The sequence below is a fragment of the Vombatus ursinus genome, unplaced genomic scaffold, assembly GCF_900497805.2.
Source record: "Vombatus ursinus unplaced genomic scaffold, bare-nosed wombat genome assembly UNPS02014798.1, whole genome shotgun sequence".
In the NCBI taxonomy this organism is placed as follows: Eukaryota; Metazoa; Chordata; class Mammalia; order Diprotodontia; family Vombatidae; genus Vombatus; species Vombatus ursinus.
The window spans coordinates 31,047,345-31,065,912 of NW_020954576.1; the positions used below are offsets into that span (position 1 = coordinate 31,047,345).

General features: G+C 40.0%; 1 protein-coding gene across 1 annotated transcript; it reads right to left on the bottom strand.

The window, feature by feature from the left end:
- Window positions 1–890: 890 nt before the first annotated feature.
- On the bottom strand, window positions 891–18,358 carry LOC114049387 (uncharacterized protein C1orf115-like). The gene is made up of 2 exons (XM_027870663.1): window positions 17,925–18,358; window positions 891–3,651 (listed from the first exon to the last, which is right to left on the bottom strand). Exons 1-2 carry the CDS (start codon window positions 18,243–18,245, stop codon window positions 3,532–3,534), a joined length of 441 nt encoding a protein of 146 aa, XP_027726464.1. The 5' UTR covers window positions 18,246–18,358; the 3' UTR covers window positions 891–3,531.
- Between the last annotated feature and the right edge of the window lie 210 nt (window positions 18,359–18,568).

Genomic DNA, 18,568 nt, shown 5'->3' on the forward strand with positions numbered 1-18,568 from the left:
TCTAAGGAGGATCTGGATGGGAGTGGCCAGTAAGCTGGAGTGAACAGAACACCAGGGACCTGTACCACCTGGCCAAGGGAGAATGGAGTCTAGATAGAAATAAGGGTGGGAAGTGGCCAGGGGCAATTGGGTACATTAGAACAGAATTGGGAGATTGGGCATAGTCACAATGAAAAGGCCAGTTGAGTGGATTATAGCCTCAAACAAACACCAGAGATTTGGGAAAAGTCCAGGGATTTTCTTTTTTAAGGTCCAGATCCCAAAGACATGGTCTTTTCCTTTTAGGAGTTCAGATCCCATCCTCATCATTTGGACATGACCAATATGGAAATATGCTTGATTATTTATAGTTGTTGCAGAGGTTTTTTTTTTCCCTTTTTTCCCGGTGGGGGTAAAGAATGTATAAAGGAGAGGAGCTTGTTATTTAAAGAAAAAAAAATTAAAAAATAAACTTGAAAGTGCTATATAAATACTTGCTGCTATTATTCTTTTCCTAATGCCATAAGATTTGCCAGATCTTAGGCTTTTCTGGTATAGCCTTTGAGGCCACCATCAAAGTAGGACCTTGGTGCTGTTCAACCATTTTTTCAGTTGTGTCCCACTCTTTTCTTGAACCCATTTGCTTTGGTTTTGTTTTGTTTTTACAAAGATACTGAGTGGTTTGCCATTTCATTCTTCAGCTCATTTTGTAGATGAGGAAACTGGGGCAAACGGAGATGAGTAACTTACCCAGGACACAGTAAGTGTCTGAGACCAGATTTGAAGTCAGGAAGATGAGTCTTTCTGACTCCAGGCCTGGCACTCTATCCACTATACCATCTAGCTGCCCTAGAACCTCAATGAAGGTCAAGTGAAGCTACAAAGTGGAAAAAAAAAATCCCCCACATTCATTAAACAAATTCAAACTTTTATTTACATTGTAGGATTAGAAAAGAAACAAATTTCCTTGTGTCTTTCATGAACAAAGCTAGGGAAAAACTTCCAGAAGTTTTATCAGCAGTGGTTGGAGAAAAATAGAAAAGTGGATTACCTAAGAGCATGCTGACATCAATAACTCAATTTGCTAATCCCAATGAAACAAAGAACGGAAAAAATATCAGTGCTTTGGCCTCAAAAAAAAAATCATTGTGGTTAATGAAGAGCAACAGCTTGCAGGAATTCATCTTTCCAAATGAAACTCGATGTGAGCACAAAACTGGGTTAGTTTGACTTTCACAATTTGAGTTAATTCTTAACCAGGCTTCACAGTTGTCAGGGTCAGATCATGCCTGACCTTTCTTCATTCATTTCTTCTCTTAGAAACAGTTTCACCCAAAAAACATCAGGGAAAGGGAAAAGGCATCCTTGTGCCCCCAAGAAATAAACCATTCTACTTGGGTCTGGGGTCCTCTCCTATCAGAAGCCTCTGTCAGCTTGAAGATGGCAGTTGTCAACAAAATGTCATTACCAGTGAATGACACCACACATAATCTTGCTCTCTGTTCCCAAACGCTCAAAAGTTATTGATTGACCTATATCTCTAAACCTAGTTTCATTGACAGACAAAAAAAAAGGAAAAGAGATAAGCTTGGAAAGAAGCAAGACTGATAGCAATTCTATAATTATCTTATTGGTATGAAAAATAATAACCTGCACTGGTTTCCTTTCATCATTTTGGCTACAACTTGATCATTTAGCAACATCTTCAATGTTGGTTTCATGTTGCCCATAGATATTCAGGCCCAGCTTGTCTTAAACATGAATATATTAATATCGATGCTTCAGAATTTGAAAAATCTGGCTACAATGCAATCAAGCTCCCCTTCTAACTTTTCCTTTCTCATTGTCCTCTTTTTCACCTACTTCTTCCTCTCATTAAGGTTGCCATTAAGCTAGAATTAATCAGAAAAACCTGAAAGTTGAGACCTCCATCTGGTGTTCATGAGGCCCACCTGGGTATAGGTGACATTTTTTTAAAAAGTTTGCAACATTCGTGTATTTTTAGTTCCATTGATGCCAATAGGCTATTCTTGGGTAGGGGTGAGGCCCATCAGATAGTGTTCCCATACCAAAACAATTACATAGATAAAATCAAGCTAAAATAAAGTCACAGCTTTTTAAAGTACTAACTTTTGAGTGTTTGTGTGTATACACAATTCAGGTTTGGGGATTTGGATTTTGTTTTTTAAGAACCATCTGGAAATATCACTTTTCTGCTACCTTACTTCAAAGATTCTAAATTCTGGTTACTAATAATAAAGCCAAACTCTTCACTTCTAACTTCCCTTTTCCCATCAATCTCATTACTTTCTTTTACTTCTCTATTATCTCTCATTTTTCTTCTCTCTTTTGCCCTCTTCTTCTATTCGTTCTCTATCTCTGTCTCTCCTCTACTTCCTGGTTACTTTCTACAACTCGGACCATTTCCATAATGGAAAGCCAGAATCCCCATGTTTTAACTGTCCTGCCCTGACCCAGCCCCAACTTGTTCCCAATCCAAACTAGCTCAGTCTTTCATGTGTACTCTCCTATCTTCAATAGAGAGTAAAAACAAAGAGACTCTCAGTAGAAATGATGGAAGAATAGTAAAAGGGAGATTTAGCATCCCCAGTAGGGCATTTCATCTGCACTAATCAGATAACAAATGGAGCTGTTCCAGTAGAGGTATGGCAACCCTTAAACTGGCTGGGTTAGACTGGCAAAACACCCCCGGCAGACCTTCAGATTAAACCAGGAGCCTGTCAAACAACGAGTGACCTTCCTGAAACCTCCAGGCTTTGTACTGATCTCACCTTTATACATTTATTCAATGCCACTAGCCCTTCCAAGCCAAAGAGATACTTAGTTGATCATAGGCAATTCTTAAATTTGAATGATATCAAATTCAAGAATGCTGCTTTCAAGATATCTCATTCTTCAAAATTCATTGGCCCCTTCTACTCTTTTTCACAATGGTAACTAAGCTTTCGGCAACAGAAAAAAACCAGCAGAAGTCTGTCCTCAAAATGAGGTCATTTGCATTGCATTGCCCAGGAATTTCTTCGACAACAGGATTCTAGGTATTGGGTAAAAGTTGTTTATCAACTCGAGATTCACTCAGGATCACCAAGCATCCAATTCTCTGTCAAAATTTCTCCCCATCTTAATTCACTGAGAGTCTCCTTCCTATTAAATTCAGCCTCTTGGATTCTGCCTTTCTTGTGGCTCTCCTTCAGGCTACTGAGCCAGAGACTCAGGATTTAGCAAACCAATTTTTCTATAACTGAGAATCTTGTCTAAGAGAAACCTCAACTCATCCTTTTGGTCCTATATTTCATTGGACGTGCTTCCCTTTGACCAGGATTCCATTGACGGCAGGACGCTCCAAAGATGAAAAGCACCAGAAAGCAGGGAAGAGACTGATTCATTAACACCTCTCATCCCCCTCCACAAGAAAAGTCAGTGTTTTTTCTCTCTAGTCCCAAGTAGTTTCTGGGTCAAAGCCCATGATGTGTTCTTCGCAGGGTGCTAGGGTCAACGTTCTCTCATAGTACACGACCTCCATGACTTCTTTTAGCGAACCAAGGAAAGGACGGTGGCTGACGCTGTAAAGGGTGATGAGTAAGCTGTGGCAAGTTCTTGCAAACCAATGACAAAGTACCGGCATCCTTTGGTGATCACTTTCCCAACATTCTGTTTTTAGAGAAAGAGAAAAATTATTAGTCAGTATTTAAAATAGTGATGCAATGGATAGAATGCCATCCCTGGAGTTAGGAGGACCTGAGTTCAAATCCAGCCTCAGACATTTACTAGTTGTGTAACTCTGGGTAAGTCACTTGACCATTTGCCTCAGTATCCTCATTTGTAAAATGAGCTAGAAAAGGAAATGGCAAGCCACTCCATTATCTTTGCAAACAAACAAACAAACCCCAAATGGGGTCACAAGGACTCACTTAACAGGGAGGAATTAGTTAATGTTGCCTGGCTGCCTGATACTAGGTTAGTCACTTGACCTCTGAGTTTCTTTTTCTACATATATAAAATGGGTGTAACGACACTTATAATCATTTCGAAGCCCTGTCATAACCATAAAGTGCTGATATAAATATTAGTTTCCTTCTTTCTTAATCTCTCTCTCATATATTCAGACTGATCTATGATCTCATCAATTCCCAAGTTTCCCCCAACAATGCAGATCACAACCTACACCTGCCCATCCTGAGTGACTTTCATCCATATCCTCTCAAAGTTCCCCACTGGTGACAACCCAGTGTGACAGAGGGGCTCCTCACTTTCCCACGACACTGAGAGGAGACCAGGGGAACACTCTGACCATCGATCTACCCATCCCATCATCCTTCGCTCTCACTATGTTGCCAGCCCATCTCTTTCTGTCCTGTAATTCTTTGATGACATCCTTTACTCCTGTTTTTTCTTCATAGTTCCACCCCACAGAAGCACGTACCCTGTTCACATTCACTATGCAATTTTTCCATTGCCTTTTGTCTCAGTTGCTAAGTCTAATAAATAACAAGCATTTATTAAGAGTTTACTATGGGCCAGGCACTGGTGTTCTACGTCTCAACGGAGATAAAATGTTTGAATTGAAAAAACGAGCCTTTGCTATTATGGAAGCTTGGGTCAGTAAAAGTACTTTGAATTTTCCAAAAGTAATCCAATCCAGCCCACTTTTTTCTTCTTTATAAACTCTAGGCATAGCTCATTATATATCTATACTGTGTGTCCCAGACAGGGGTGTGCTGAAGCCAGCTGGAACCTGCAGCTTGCCAGTTAATTGTTAAACTTCCATTGTGAGCATTTATTTACACCTTAGGAATCAGCAAATACCACAGATCAGGGCTTGCAGTATTGTTTTGTTGATTGACTAGACTTAGGAAAGTGACAGTAATGCAGATTAAAACTTAAAACTGTGTCTGTATACTCCCTCCCTGCCATGTTAAGCTTTTACTAGCACACCCCGGTATTACTCTATAAACATTGCTAGAGGGCAGGAGAAGGCTCAGGAAAGGAAATCAAGACCAGAATGCAGGCCTGATCACAGCAGGCTAATGGTGAAGACTGATAACAGTAATAATTGGTATTTCTATAGAACTTTAAGGTCTGTAAAGTGTTTTGCATCCATATCTCAATGGAGTCTCATGAGCCCCAGTCCCAGATACACATTCTGTTAGACCTACCTGTTGTTGTTCAATCAGTCCTACTCTTTGTGACCCCACTTGGGGTTTTCTTGGCAAACATACTGGAGTAGTTTTGCCATTTCCTTCTCCAGCTCACTTTACAGATGAGGAAACTGAGGTAAACAGGGTCAAGTGACTTGTCCAGGGTCACACAGCTAGAAGTGTCTGAGGCCAGATTTGAACTCAGGATGAACCTTCCCGATTCTTAGTTCAGTGCTCTATCCCCTATGCCACCCAGCTGCCCAGACCTTCACATAGAAGCGCTTCATAAAATACTTGTTGACCTGACCTGAGGACAAGCTTGACAAAAAGTGCTTGGCGAGATTGAGTAAATGGAGTCAATTTAAGGGTGTTCAAGGATGAAAATGGAAAGAGTTTAGTAGCTTCTTATCATTAAAAATGAACCAAGAGCCAGAACCAGGAAGGAAAGGTAGGCCTAGGGTGTGACATGTATGAGTGTGCGTAACGCAGAACCCTACTTAAACATTCCTTTTTATAAACATGCATATTTGTAATGCCAGGAAATTTCAGGGTCCACGGAGGATAAATATTTTCCGTACATAAACTCTACATTGATTGAATTCTATTTAAGGTAAAAGTGACTTAAGAATTCAGGGTTTGGGGTTGTTTTCTTCCCTTTCTCTCTCCCTCCCCCAAGTTTTGGTGATCCCACTGTTATCGAGTCACATCCCAACTCATTTTTTAAAAGTAATCCACATTGAGTAAGCATGACTGAAATGACTAACAACCACAAGTAAAGGTAGGGTAGAGGAGGAAAATGGTATGGAGGGATACAGTTTTGGAATGATCTTGCAAAGCTAAAAGGAGACATCTTACGCGTGAAGCAACAAAATAATTTTTAAATTTATTTATAATTTTTTTTTGGTAAGGCAATCGGGATTAAGTGACTTGCCCAGGATCACCCAAGCTAGTAAGTGTCAAGTGTCTGAGGCCGGATTTGAATTCAGATTCTCCTGAATACAGGGCTGATGCTCTATCCACTGCACCATGTAGCTGCCCCAACAATTTTTTAAAATATAAAGAAAAGCAGAGAGAAATCCTTTTTAATGTTGAGCTACTAAAATCAAAGATGGCTTATATTTATTTCCTTAAATTTTGTTTTGTGACATGTCATCTATATTCTTGGCTTATTATCTCTTAAGAAGGATTTATCATTTCATCTTTGCCACTACCAAAAATACCACTAAAATAACTCATTTATTGGAGCGATGTCAAAACACAGCTTTGAGATACGTAGAATAAAGACATGTAAAATATCTATCTGCCAAAATTTATCTCAATGCCATCCAGAGAGAATAGCTTTTCAGTTTTTGGATCAAAGTGAGAGAAATTCACTCTCATCATTACTGATTTCCTGGGAATAGAATTTGTGTATGTGTTGGGAGCAGAGTGGGTAGACAGTAGGCAAGGCTGTCAGCTAATTCTTTTTTGGGAGGGGAAAGGTGAAACACAATATTATTTCTATTCACAAGGACCTTGGAGAGAGAAATTAATCAAATAAATAGGAAGGAATTCTCCCCAAACTAGGAATGATTAGAATGCAGTTTTCCAGCACAAATGGTCAAAAACTTGACTTAGAGGGCCAGAATGGGCTTCACATATATGAGGAAAATGATATATTCTATGGAAGCATGATGGAATATTGGGACAGAAGGGGAGGGGGGTCCTTGCCCCCAATGAATTCAGCAGGATTTGGAGGCTCCCTCCCCCTCAGGTACAATTTGAAAGCTGCTCTGATATTGTGGGAAAAGAAAAGGCAAGAAAGGAGCAGCTAGGTGGTGCAGTGGAGAGAGCACTGGCCGTGGATTTAGGAGGACCTGAGTTCAAATCTGGCTTCAGACATATAACACTCACTAGCCCTGTGACTCTGGGCAAGTCATTTAACTTCAATTGCCTCACCAACAAAAAAAAAAAAAAAGGCAAGAAAAAGCTTATCTCCACAAAAATGGCTTTAAACAGCCTTGGGAAGAAAAAAAAATTGCCAGGTGTTATTTTTATTCTGAAAGTATATTATAATGTATAACCTATATCAAATTGTTTACTGTCTTGGGGAGGAAGGAGGTGAGAGAAGGAGAAAGAAAATTTGGAACTCAAATTTTTTTTTTTCTAAATGAATGCTAAAAATTTGTCTTTACACGTACCTGGGGTAAAATAATATTTTTTTTAAAAGGAAGTACATTATATAAGGATTTCTTTCAGTTATGTTACGGATTCTATAGAGGTTCCTTCCAACTTTAAGTTCTGAGTCAGCAGCCATGAGGCAGGAGACCATGAGAAAAGGATGGGCTTGGCCTGAATTTGGCCTCCTAAACTACCAGAGAGGACCCACAACTGATATAAAAAGTCCCAGACTAAAAAATACACCAAGAAGCCATTTCTTCCATCTAAGAAAACAAATGCCATATTTTTTAAAAAGCCATAAAAGACAAATAATCATTATCAAGCTAACAAACCCATTTAGAGGGGGGAAATCACCTGCTAGTTTCCTCCGGACATGAGCTTTTTCTGAAGTTCAGATTCTGTGTTTAGTTACAGAAGTCCACGGAGGAGGCTTTAGCTGTTGGGGGTTAACTGGAATTTGTTTCTTTTTCTGAGGCTGCAGTTCTTGACTTCTCAGTAGAAATGGTAATTAAATTCAACTGCCCTTTCCTCTGTTACACTGATTACCATTTGAGTGGAATTACAGAAATGAAAGTCTAGGAAATCCACTGTCTCCTTAACCACAGTTGTGGGGAAATCTGGTGCTCATGGAGGAAAGCTACCACCAGAACCAATAGTATAGAGAGATTCAGGGTCTTCCTCAGCCTGGTGCAATCTGGGTACAAACAGAAGAGTCAGAGAGAAAAAGGTAATTTCTGTTTCTTGCTAGTTGATAAATAACCAGTTAACCCCCTTATGTTGGGACTTCACCCATTCTATTTCAAAAAGGGAAACAGCTCTAAATGAGGGAACTATATTATTTCTCCACCACCACTACTCCAAAACACACAAAATGAGGAAGACTTTTGATTTTAATCCTGTGAGGCAGGTCATAGGACCATAGATTTAACTTAGGGGCAGAGTCACATGGGTAGAGAGTCTCTTTCCAAGGCCAGTATTCTTTCCACTTCACCATGCTGCCTGCCTAGAGGTGCTATAGACATTATTTTCATTTTACCAATGAAAAATCTGAGACTCAGAATTGCCCAATATCACATAAATAGTAAGTGATGGCACCTGGACAAGATCCTCAGTCTTCTGGCTGAAAGTCCAGTGGTCTTTCTACTTCACCAAAGCTGCTACTCAGGGGCTCTAGTTTGTTCATATTCTCCTTCCACTTAATTGCTTCATTTAATTAAAATCTGGACACCTCTACTTTAGTCCCTGGCTTCCCCAAGCCCATCAGTGGTAAACTTAGTTTTCAAAAGAACAGCCAGGGAAAGACTTCCTCTTTTATGCTTGTACTCTTGTCTTTCTTTTCTTACCCTGAACTGGATATTATTAAACAGCAGACAGAAAATGAAACTCATTTTCCACATAGGGCTTGTTCTAGGGAGGTTAAGGAGCAGTTACCAAATGTTCTGTGACATTCAACGCGCATTTATTAAGTACTGAACAGCAACCATGGAAATGCAACATATAATTAGTTATACAGGGCACTTGGAAATTCTTAGTGAGATTTTAAGGTACTAAAGCTTAAAACTGTATTAAGACTTCTGGGTTGCCCTGTATAATTATAATTATAACATAAAGTTTAATGAAAATGATGATGATGCTGATGACAAGGAAGAAACATTACCTTCTGCTTTGTGGCTACACCCTAAGGATCATGAAACCTTTCTACCTGACTTGCAACTCAAACTTTCTATATATGTTGTCTCCTCTTTTAGAATATGAGCCTCTTGAGAGCATGGACCATCTCCCTTTTTCTCTTTGTAGTCTCACAGTGCACAATACATCGTACATGGTAAGAATTTGATAAATGCTTTTTGAATTTATTCATTCATTATTAGACAAAGCCTTATTCTGATGAACCTGATGAGCTGGTGATATAAGGAGAATTTTAAATTTTAAATTTACTCTCTAAATGGATCAAATTGAAATTTACCAATACTCAGAGGTTATAGAGGTCTGCTCTATAGAGGCAGTGTGGTGTAGTAGACAGAGCTCTGGAGCCAGGGTCTGGGAGGCTTCAGTTCAGGTCTTGCTTACAAAAGTGATTAGCTTACAAAAGTGCATGGACCTCCTTTTCTCATCTGTAAAAGGGGTATGATCATAGTATTAACCTCACAGAGTTGTGAGAATCAAACAAATTAAATATGTAAAGGGCTTCATGAACCTTAAAGCCTTATATAAATGTCGCCATGATTATAGAGGTCAGATGCTGGCCTAAGGGAAGGGAGAGAGAATTTATCAAAATATCATAAGAGTTAGAACTGGAAGAAGTCTTAGAGGTTACTTAATCCAATCCCCTTGTTTTATTGATAAAATGAGATCCAAAGAAATTAACTGATTTGACCAAAGATTCACAGTTATTAAGTAGTATCACAGATTTAGAGCAGAAAGGGACCTTATAAGTCATATAATCTAACACCCTGAAATGTGAAGAAACAGAGACCTACAGAGATTAACTGACTTGGCCAAGCTCTTGGTAAATGGAATATTGGGGCATTGGATATAAGTATCTGAGCATAGATATAAAATTCTCAATACTTTTCCACATAAGCCTTTGAGAGCTGTGGTATTATATCTATCCCTAAAAAAGACAGAGGTTCTCTTCCTCCATTTATAGCTATTTCTTATTGTAGATCAATTAGCTTTCCTTTAAGTAGTTAGATAGTATGCCATTCCATGCATATTTAACATTCATATTATTCTATTATTTAAACATAATGTAGTTTCTTTGCTTTTAGGAAATATTTATTTATTCATCTATTTTGACTCATTTGTCAAACTCACAAATATTTGATCATTATTTTAGACCTTTCAAGTTGCTCAAACTTATTTACTTAAAAAAAAACTTATTTATCTTCTAAGTTTCTCTTATCTTCTGAACTTGCACTTTGAACATGCCACCAAGCTCTGTATTTCTCAATAGGAATAGTTAGAAGGCATTGATTCTATTAAAGGTCTATTTTTCTCCCTATAGAAATAGGTCAATTACATAGAATTGGTGGCTAGGTGGCAAGGTTGAGAGTGCTTCTATCTCAGTTTTCTAATCTGTAAAATGAAAATAATAATAGCACTTACCTCCCAGGATTGTTGTGAGAGCAAAATGTGACAATATATTTAACGTGCTATGAAAATTTTAAAACATTATATAACTATGATGATGATGATGATTAGCTTTGCAAAATAAAGTTATTCTTGGTTGTAATTTTCTTTTTGGTATACCATGTTTCAAGTTTTCTTTTCCTTTCTAATGTTTATTGAATAATCTTGTGTGATCCTGACTGTAGATCCTTGATACCTGATCTCTAGATCTAACAGCCCACAGCAGTTTTTCTTTGACCTGGAAGCTCTAGAATTTAGTGATCATATAATTTGGAACTTCTTTCAGATGATGATATTTAGATTTTGTCTATTTTCAATTTGCCCTCTGGTTTCAGTAGTTCTAGGCAATTTTCTCAAAATAGGATATCCAGACTTTTTGTTTTATCCTGGTTTTCAGAGAGACCAGTGATTCTTAAATAATCTTTCCTGTTTTAGACAAGACCTGTTTTCTGGCCATTTCTTATTTCATTTGATCTTCACAACAACTCTGGAAGGTAGGATCTATTATTATCCCCATTTTACAGATGAGGAAACTGAGGCAAACAGGAGTTAAGTGACTTGTCTAGGGTCACACAGCTAGCAAGTGTCTGAGGTCATATTTGAACTCAGGTCTTCCTGATTCCAGACTTAGCTGCCTTCTGCTCATCTGCCAACCTCCCATGGGACACCTTTTCTGATCTCCCTTTTGGCTAGCTGGGGGTGATCCTCAGTTCCTCAGGCAATCTTATATCAATTTATTAGCTGTTTGTCCCCCTCAGTAGACACTGAGGGGCAGCTAGTAGCACAGTGGATAGAATGCCGGGCCTGGAGTCAGAAACACTTGTCTTCCTGAATTTAAATCTGGCCTCAGTTGCTTATTAGCTGTGTGACCCTGGGCAAGTCACTTAACCCAGTTTGTTTCATTTCCTCATCTGTAAAATGAGCTGAAGAAGGTAATGACAAACCACTCCAGTATCTTTGCCAAGAAAATCCCAAATAAGGTCACAAGGAGTAGTACATGACTGAAAAACAGACTGAACACAACAACCCCCACCCCCTAGTGGAAGGTGAACTCCTTAGGGGAGACGCTGCTTTTCATTTGTTCTTTATATCCTGGTACTTAGTACATAGTAGGCACTTAGTAAGTATTTGTGCAATTAAAGTCCACCTCTCTTTTCATTTCTTTTTTTTTATCCCCACTGTCTTGCAATGTCTGGAACATAGTCCATATTTAATACATGATTGTTGACTTTAATTGAAATCTATCACTTTTCATCATTGCAGCATAGGGTAGAATAAGTGGGGTAGGGGAGATGGGCAATGTTGACTAGGGAGGGCAATGCAAGGACTTACTCACTTATTTTGGCTCATTTGTCAAACTCACAAAGATTTTTCATTGCCAGAGCTCAAGTACTACAGCAATTGTCAACCACATTTATTTTCTTTAAATAGCAGCAAGAAGAGACTTGTATATAAACTTAAAATCTGATTGATGATAAGTTATTATCCTTCCTTCCTGTGTTTTAGTGAATTGTTTTTAAAAGCCAGGCTTTTTTCTAGTAAATTTCCCTTCACTAGTTTGACTCAAGTAATAAGAAAACAAAATCTTAGAGCAATTAGAATACCTCACATTTGTAGGCCCAACATTACTATGCAAAAGTAATCTCTACCCGGGGGGACAGTGTGACATACTGGAAAAACTGATGGATTTGAAGACTGAGGACCTGAGTTTTCCTGGCACTCTGTCCCTTACTACCTACATAATCTTAGGCAAATCACGTAATCCCACTGGGCCTCAGTTTCCTCATGTAAAATGAAGTAGTTGGACTAAATGATCCTTTCGAGCTTTCAATCTGTGATCTCTGAGCCTATGACCCACTCCTATCTTCCCAAATTGGCAAGCTTGGCTTTTAAGACCCTATTTCCTTCTAGATTGGATGGCACACAGTTGATAAGAATCATGTACAGCTAACATAGCTGTACCAAAAAGGTGAAATGATGATGTTTCTGAAAGCAACAGGATTGTATGGATTAGATATTGACTGGGATGTCTACATTAAACCCAGTTCTGCTCCTGACTTGCCAGCCTCTTCTACCTCCTCACCAACAGCCTTCTCCCCTGAAGATGCCTCCACGAGATGGGTTTCCCCCCTCTGTACCAACACTCCCCTCCGTTTTTCAGCTCCCTTTTACATGTTGGCTTCTTCCATTGGAACGTATGCCACTGCAGGAGAGAAATTATCTTTTTTTTGGCTTGTATTTGTGTCTCCAATGCTTAGTATAGTGCTGAGTAAATGCTTACTAAGTGCTCACTCCATCTATCTACTCAGGAGGAAGAAGGCTTCTTATATGTAGAGAGTGGTAAAGGAAACTTTATCACTATAGTATGAAAGACATGACATTTCTCTTGTAGAAAAAGAGAGGAGAAACAAGGTGAACACCCCAACTTCGTCCAATGAGTGGGGAGGTTTATCTGTATTCACTGTTTCATTAACACACTTGTTGAAGTTAATAAGAACAATTGAAGAAGTTGAAAATTTTACTTCTTATATTCTGAATCACTAAAAGTTGATTAAAAAATGTTTGTTGGATTAAAAAAAAAAAACCAGCTTTCCCATGATAGGCACTGAATGCAGTATAGCAGACAGATTTCTGGCCTTGTAGTCAGAAGACGTAGGATCAAGTTCTGACTTATTTATTACTTACTAGTTTCACAATGGAGGCAAGTAGGTGGCTCAGTGGATAGATCATGCTGGACATGGAGTCATGAAGACCTGAGTTCAAAACTGACTAGCTGTGTGCCCTGGGCAAGTCACTTAATCTCTGTTTGCCTTAATCTACTGAAGAAGGAAATGGCAACCCATTCTAGGTCAGGAAGAGTTGGACCCAACTGAACAACAACAAGCTTCATGATAACTGGACAAATCACAACTTCCCTAGGCCTCAGTTTCTGAAAGAGATGATACTATCTAAACTTTTATCTAACTTGTACTTGGAGTCGAGAAGATCTGGGTTCAAATTTTGAATGAGGCTCTTCTTTACTGTGTGTCCATAGTAAATTTTTTTTCCATAGGCAAGTAATTTAATCTTAGCCTTGGTAAAGTACTTTGTAAACTTGAAAGTGCTATATCAGAAAAGAAGGGGAGGGAAAGAAGAATTTATTAAGTGTCAGGCACTGTGCTAAGCACTTTATAAATATGATCTCATTTGATCTTCACAACAACCCTAAGGATAGACACTATTGTCTACATTTTACAGTTAAAGAAACAAGGCAAACAGAAGTGACTTGTCCAGGATAACACAGCAAATAAGTGTCTAAGGTTGGATTTGAGCTCAGGTTTTCCTGGGCTCTCCATCCCCTGATCCATCTCTATCCCACCTCATCATTATCAGTTAATGTTTTAATGACAAAGCTTTAGGATCAAGGATTAAGACTAAATTGTAAACTTTAGGAATAGTGACTGGACCTATGATTTCATAGAGAACTCCTAGATGGGAAAATTCCCTCTGCCAATGTGCGATAGAGTCTTCTTCAAAACTTAGAGTCTTAGAAGAATTGCCCTAGAGAACTGGGACTTTGCCCAGGGTCATAAATTCAGTATGTGTCAGAGGAAGAACTTCAACCTAAGTTTCCCAGGCTTTGAGGCAAACTCTCCTTCCACCATATTGTATAAATGTGAACTATTAGTAGTACTATCACAGTACCGCCATTTGCAATCTTTGTGACCTTAGCACAAGCTACCTCACCACTATTTCCTCCTCTGTAAAATGAGGGAGTTGGATTAGATGCCCTTTAAAGTCCCTTCCAGCTCTAAATCTATGGTCTTGGATGTTATGATCAAGTGAGATTTAGTAAAGTGCTTAGTACAGTGCCTGACATAGTGTCCGTCCTTCATTCTCAAAGAGGACCAATGACATCAGGAGGGTGATGTCTTGACTTGCAAGTGAATTGGATTTAAGTGAGGCAGGGCTGTGCAAAGTCATCAGCCTCATTCTCTCCTCCAGAGTCATCGGAGTTCACTGGCAAGACATTAAGTCAACATGACTGGCAATGGCCCAGTCTCACATATAGTAGAGGCTTAATAAATGCTTGCTCCCTTTTCCTACCCTTCTGACTTGCCATGAATGAGTTCCCAGTTCTAATTCTTTTTAACACTAGGATAGATTAAATTTTCCTTAATTAATTAAGGAGTATTGTTAAGGTAATGAAAAAATGAGATTGGATTACTTTTACTTTAAAAAAAAAAAGAATGGCATGCAACAACAGGAAAGGTGTAGGATACAGAGCTTGTTGCTTTATCACTTTTTTTTTAACTTAGAGTCCTGACACTGAACAAGTTGGAAATCCCAGCCTTAATCTAAATCCTAACATCAAAAGAAGTTGTCTCCTCTGTTGAGTGCAATGGAACCATGAAAACCAATAAACACTATCTTTACCTGGGAAGAAACTCCTTGGACTTGGTACTGAGGCTCAGAAAGGTTGAGCAGCATGCCCACAATAGCAAAGAATTAGAAGCTTACAAGGATTGGTATACATGAGGCTGCGGCCCCGGTTAGCGAAAAATCTTGGTTCCTGTCTGTTAGGCATGAAACCGCATGAAACTTACATTTTTAACCATCTTAGCCTTTCCTCTTGCTTCCCTTGCTTTCACAGTTCTTGAAATTTCTTCCCCTCTGATCTCCCTCCTCCATCCCCCAACCTAAAGCAAACAAACCATGCCTGCTGGTCACATTGGAAGAGGGTTGACAAGTATGATATTTTATGTATTATTTGTTGAATTACCTGCCCCTGGAAATATCTGCAAATAATGGAGGGAAGTTTGGGGGGAAATGCTATCTCCAAAGAAGACAAAGTCCTACTGCTAAGGTTTCATAATGGTGTGGAGGTTGGCGCTGGGTTCTCCAAGGCTATTCTAATAGAATATAAGCTTTAGAATAGTCGGGGCAGTCAACAAGCATTTATTAAGCACTTACTACGTACCAGGCACCATGCTGCTGGAGACAGAAAGAAAGGCAAAACCAACTAAATAAACAAACAGTTGCTGCCCTCCAGGAGTTTACCAGTTAATGGGGGAAACAACAAACAACAAGAAACAACTATGTATAAACAAGATAAATATTGGATGAACTGGGGGTACTGTCAGAAGGATGGCATGAAGATTAAGGCTTCTTGCAGAAAGTGGGACTTTAGGAGTCTGGTAGAAGGTTAGATTTCCTGAAGTGCCTCTGAAGTTGGAGGACCTCAGTTCACATCTTCCCTTTGATGTCTGCTGTGTGTGTGACCATGGTCAATTCACTTGATCATTCTAGTCTTCAGTTTCCTCAATTTTCAAAGGAAGGGGTTGGATTAGATGGTCCACAAGGTCCCTTCCAGCTTTAGAGTTCTATGATCCTCTGATCCTCGGCAGTTTCATAGACTGTATATAATGAGGACCAGCTTTTTTGGCCAGAACAGCCCCTGAAGACTGCCTTAGAAGAGGCTTCTTGCCATTTCCCAAGTGACTGCAGCATCCACACCAATGACATCACACTTTCTTGAAAGTAATAAAGTATTTTTGCCAATGAGACTGGGGTAGTGTATAAGACTGAAGAGTAGGGAAGAAGGGAGGGAGGCAGAGCAAAACTAATTTACCTGCTAATTTCAAATAATCCAATCAATCAACATTTATTACCCACCTACTGTGTATCAGAAGAGGAAGCTAGGTGTGCAGTGGATAGAGTTCAGGGCCTGGAGTGAGGAAGACTCATCTTCCTGAGATCAAATCAGTCTCAAATGTGTACTAGCTATGTGATCCTGGGCAAGTCACTTAATCCTGAGTGCTTCAATTTCCTCAATTGTAAAATGAGCTAGAAAAGGAAATTGCAAATCATACTAGTATCTTTGCCAAGAAACCCCCAAATGGGGTCACAAAGAATTGGACATGACTTAAAAAAGAAACATCATCATCATGTGTGAGAGAAACTGTTCTCCATCTTCCAGGCATTTTGACAGAACTACGGATTTAAAAAAAAAATTGAAAAACCACAATCGAGGCCAAGCTTTGCTTCTGTGGAAAATTTTGTTTCAATTCAATTCAACAAGCATTTATTAAACACCTAGTTTGTACCAGACTAGGTATACAAGACCAAAATCAAATAATTCCAGCCTTAAGGTGCTCTACAATTCTATTGTGATGAAACAATAAGAATGCCAAAAAATTAAATTTTAATTAAATTTCTGGCAGGAAGCTAAAAGAATAATACAAAGGGTAGTTTGTTAAAAATAGAAGGGAATACCGAAGGGCTCAATGGAAGAGTAGAATGTGATAGAGGGACAGCAGAGGGATGAGCTTGAGCTGGATAGGGAATGGTGGAGGAGAAAGGAAGAGCCTTTAGCCTAGGCAATCTACTACTACTCAGAATCACTGTGGGACAATCTGCTAACCTATGCGTCCCACTCAAAATTACAGGGATTGTGAGCAAAACTATAGGACAGAAGATGTTATTCCCTCCAAAGTAGCAATGGTCAAAGGATGAACACACAAACTAGATGATTTAAACTAGATAACCAACTACAAGAAAAAACAGTGAATGGGCTTCATAACAACCCACAATATATAACATTTGAGTACTTAAAAAATGTTTTCCCAAAGACAATCTTTTAAGGTAGTTAGTGAAGGCATTATTTCTATTTCACAGATGAGGTAACTGAGGCACTGGAGATTAAATGAATTTACTAGGATCACACGCCAGAAAGTATCAAAGCTGGAATACAAACTCAAAATTCAGCAATATTTCCATTAGAGCTGCCCCAGAAGCCTAGAGAAATCAAAAAGGGATCAAGGAGAAATCTTTCCTATGGCAGAAATCTGTTAGACCCAGAGAAAACCAGGTGGCGCTTTTGTAATGGAAAAAGCTGATGATCTGAGTTCTAGTTACAGCTCTGCAACTAATTCTAATTCTCAGTGAAAGCCTGGGCAAGTTACCCCACCGTCCTATGCCTCACTTCAGTCATGTGTAAATGAAAAGCACTGGGGCAAGTTGACCCGTCCTAAAATTTGCACAGCTCGCTCCTCAAATGAGCCAGACAACATGCATTTATTAGGCACTTACTATGTTATACCAGACGATCTAATAGTTTTCTCAAGTGTTCTTTGCCCAAACAGAGACGAGGTTGGGTGTGTTGGGAAGCTGGAGTATTGACTCGTGAATTTTTCGGGGTATCCTAGGCCGAGAGGGCCATTTCTAGACTGCGGTAAGGGCACCTGCCACCTCTTCCCCAGGCCTCACACCCTGCGCAAGCTTTGTGCCAGGGAGATGAGTAAGGAACGCGCCTCAAGCACAAGAGTTGGAGCGAAAGGATGCTGAGAGAAGACCCTCTGTGCTGGAAATCTGAGATCTAGAAGCCCCCCTTCTCTAATAGTTCAGCTGTCAGAGGACAAGAACAGACAGAGCCGTCCCTTTTCTCACCAGCTCCAGGGACTTCGGCAACTCTGATCCCCGTCTTCCCCTCCCGCACCCCACCTTACACCATACCTTGCCATATTTCTTGAGCTTCTTCCGATATTTCTTTTTGGGCTTTTCTCCGGCTGTCTGCTCCTCCAGGGGCTCGTAACTCGCCGGCAAAAAGGCAAAGTGCACTTTCTTGGAGTGGGGTGCCTTCTCCTCCCTCGCCTTACCCTGGGGCCCCGGGCGCTGCAGAGGCAATTCTTGCCCCTCAGTCTCCTCTCCTTCTTCCTCCTCTTCTAATTGCGGGTGCTGCAGGATATAGACCTCCTCCTCCTCTTGCTGCCGCCTCGGGAACCTGCGAAGGTATCTGCCCTCCACCTTCCCTCGGAGCCTGGCGCCCACCGTCATGCTGCCGCTGGAGCTGCTTAACCGCGGCTGACTGCACAGGAGAGGAGAGGGGAGGAGGGGAGAGGAGGGGAGAGGAGAAGAGAGAACCCTTGCTCCCCGCCTTCTCCCTGACCCTCCGCCCTGTGACTGCACTGGACAGGACCGGAGGGGCAGAAGAGCCTAGGTTCCTGGCGCCCCCTGGTAACAAGGGCCAGTATTGCCCATATAAAAAATGCTAGCTGTTAGTACTTCTACTGCTAAGTGAAATCCAACAAAACACTTTCCTTACAGCGACTCAGTGTAGTAGGGAGTGCAAATATTATTATCCTCAAGAGCAGAGGTGA

Coding starts and splice junctions, on each gene's coding strand:
- LOC114049387 (XM_027870663.1), bottom strand. CDS start 18,245: ATGACGGTGGGCGCCAGGCTCCGAGGGAAGGTGGAGGGCAGATACCTT. Junction 3,652..17,924: donor AGCTCAAGAAATATGGCAAG/GTATGGTGTAAG, acceptor CTCTAAAAACAG/AATGTTGGGAAAGTGATCAC.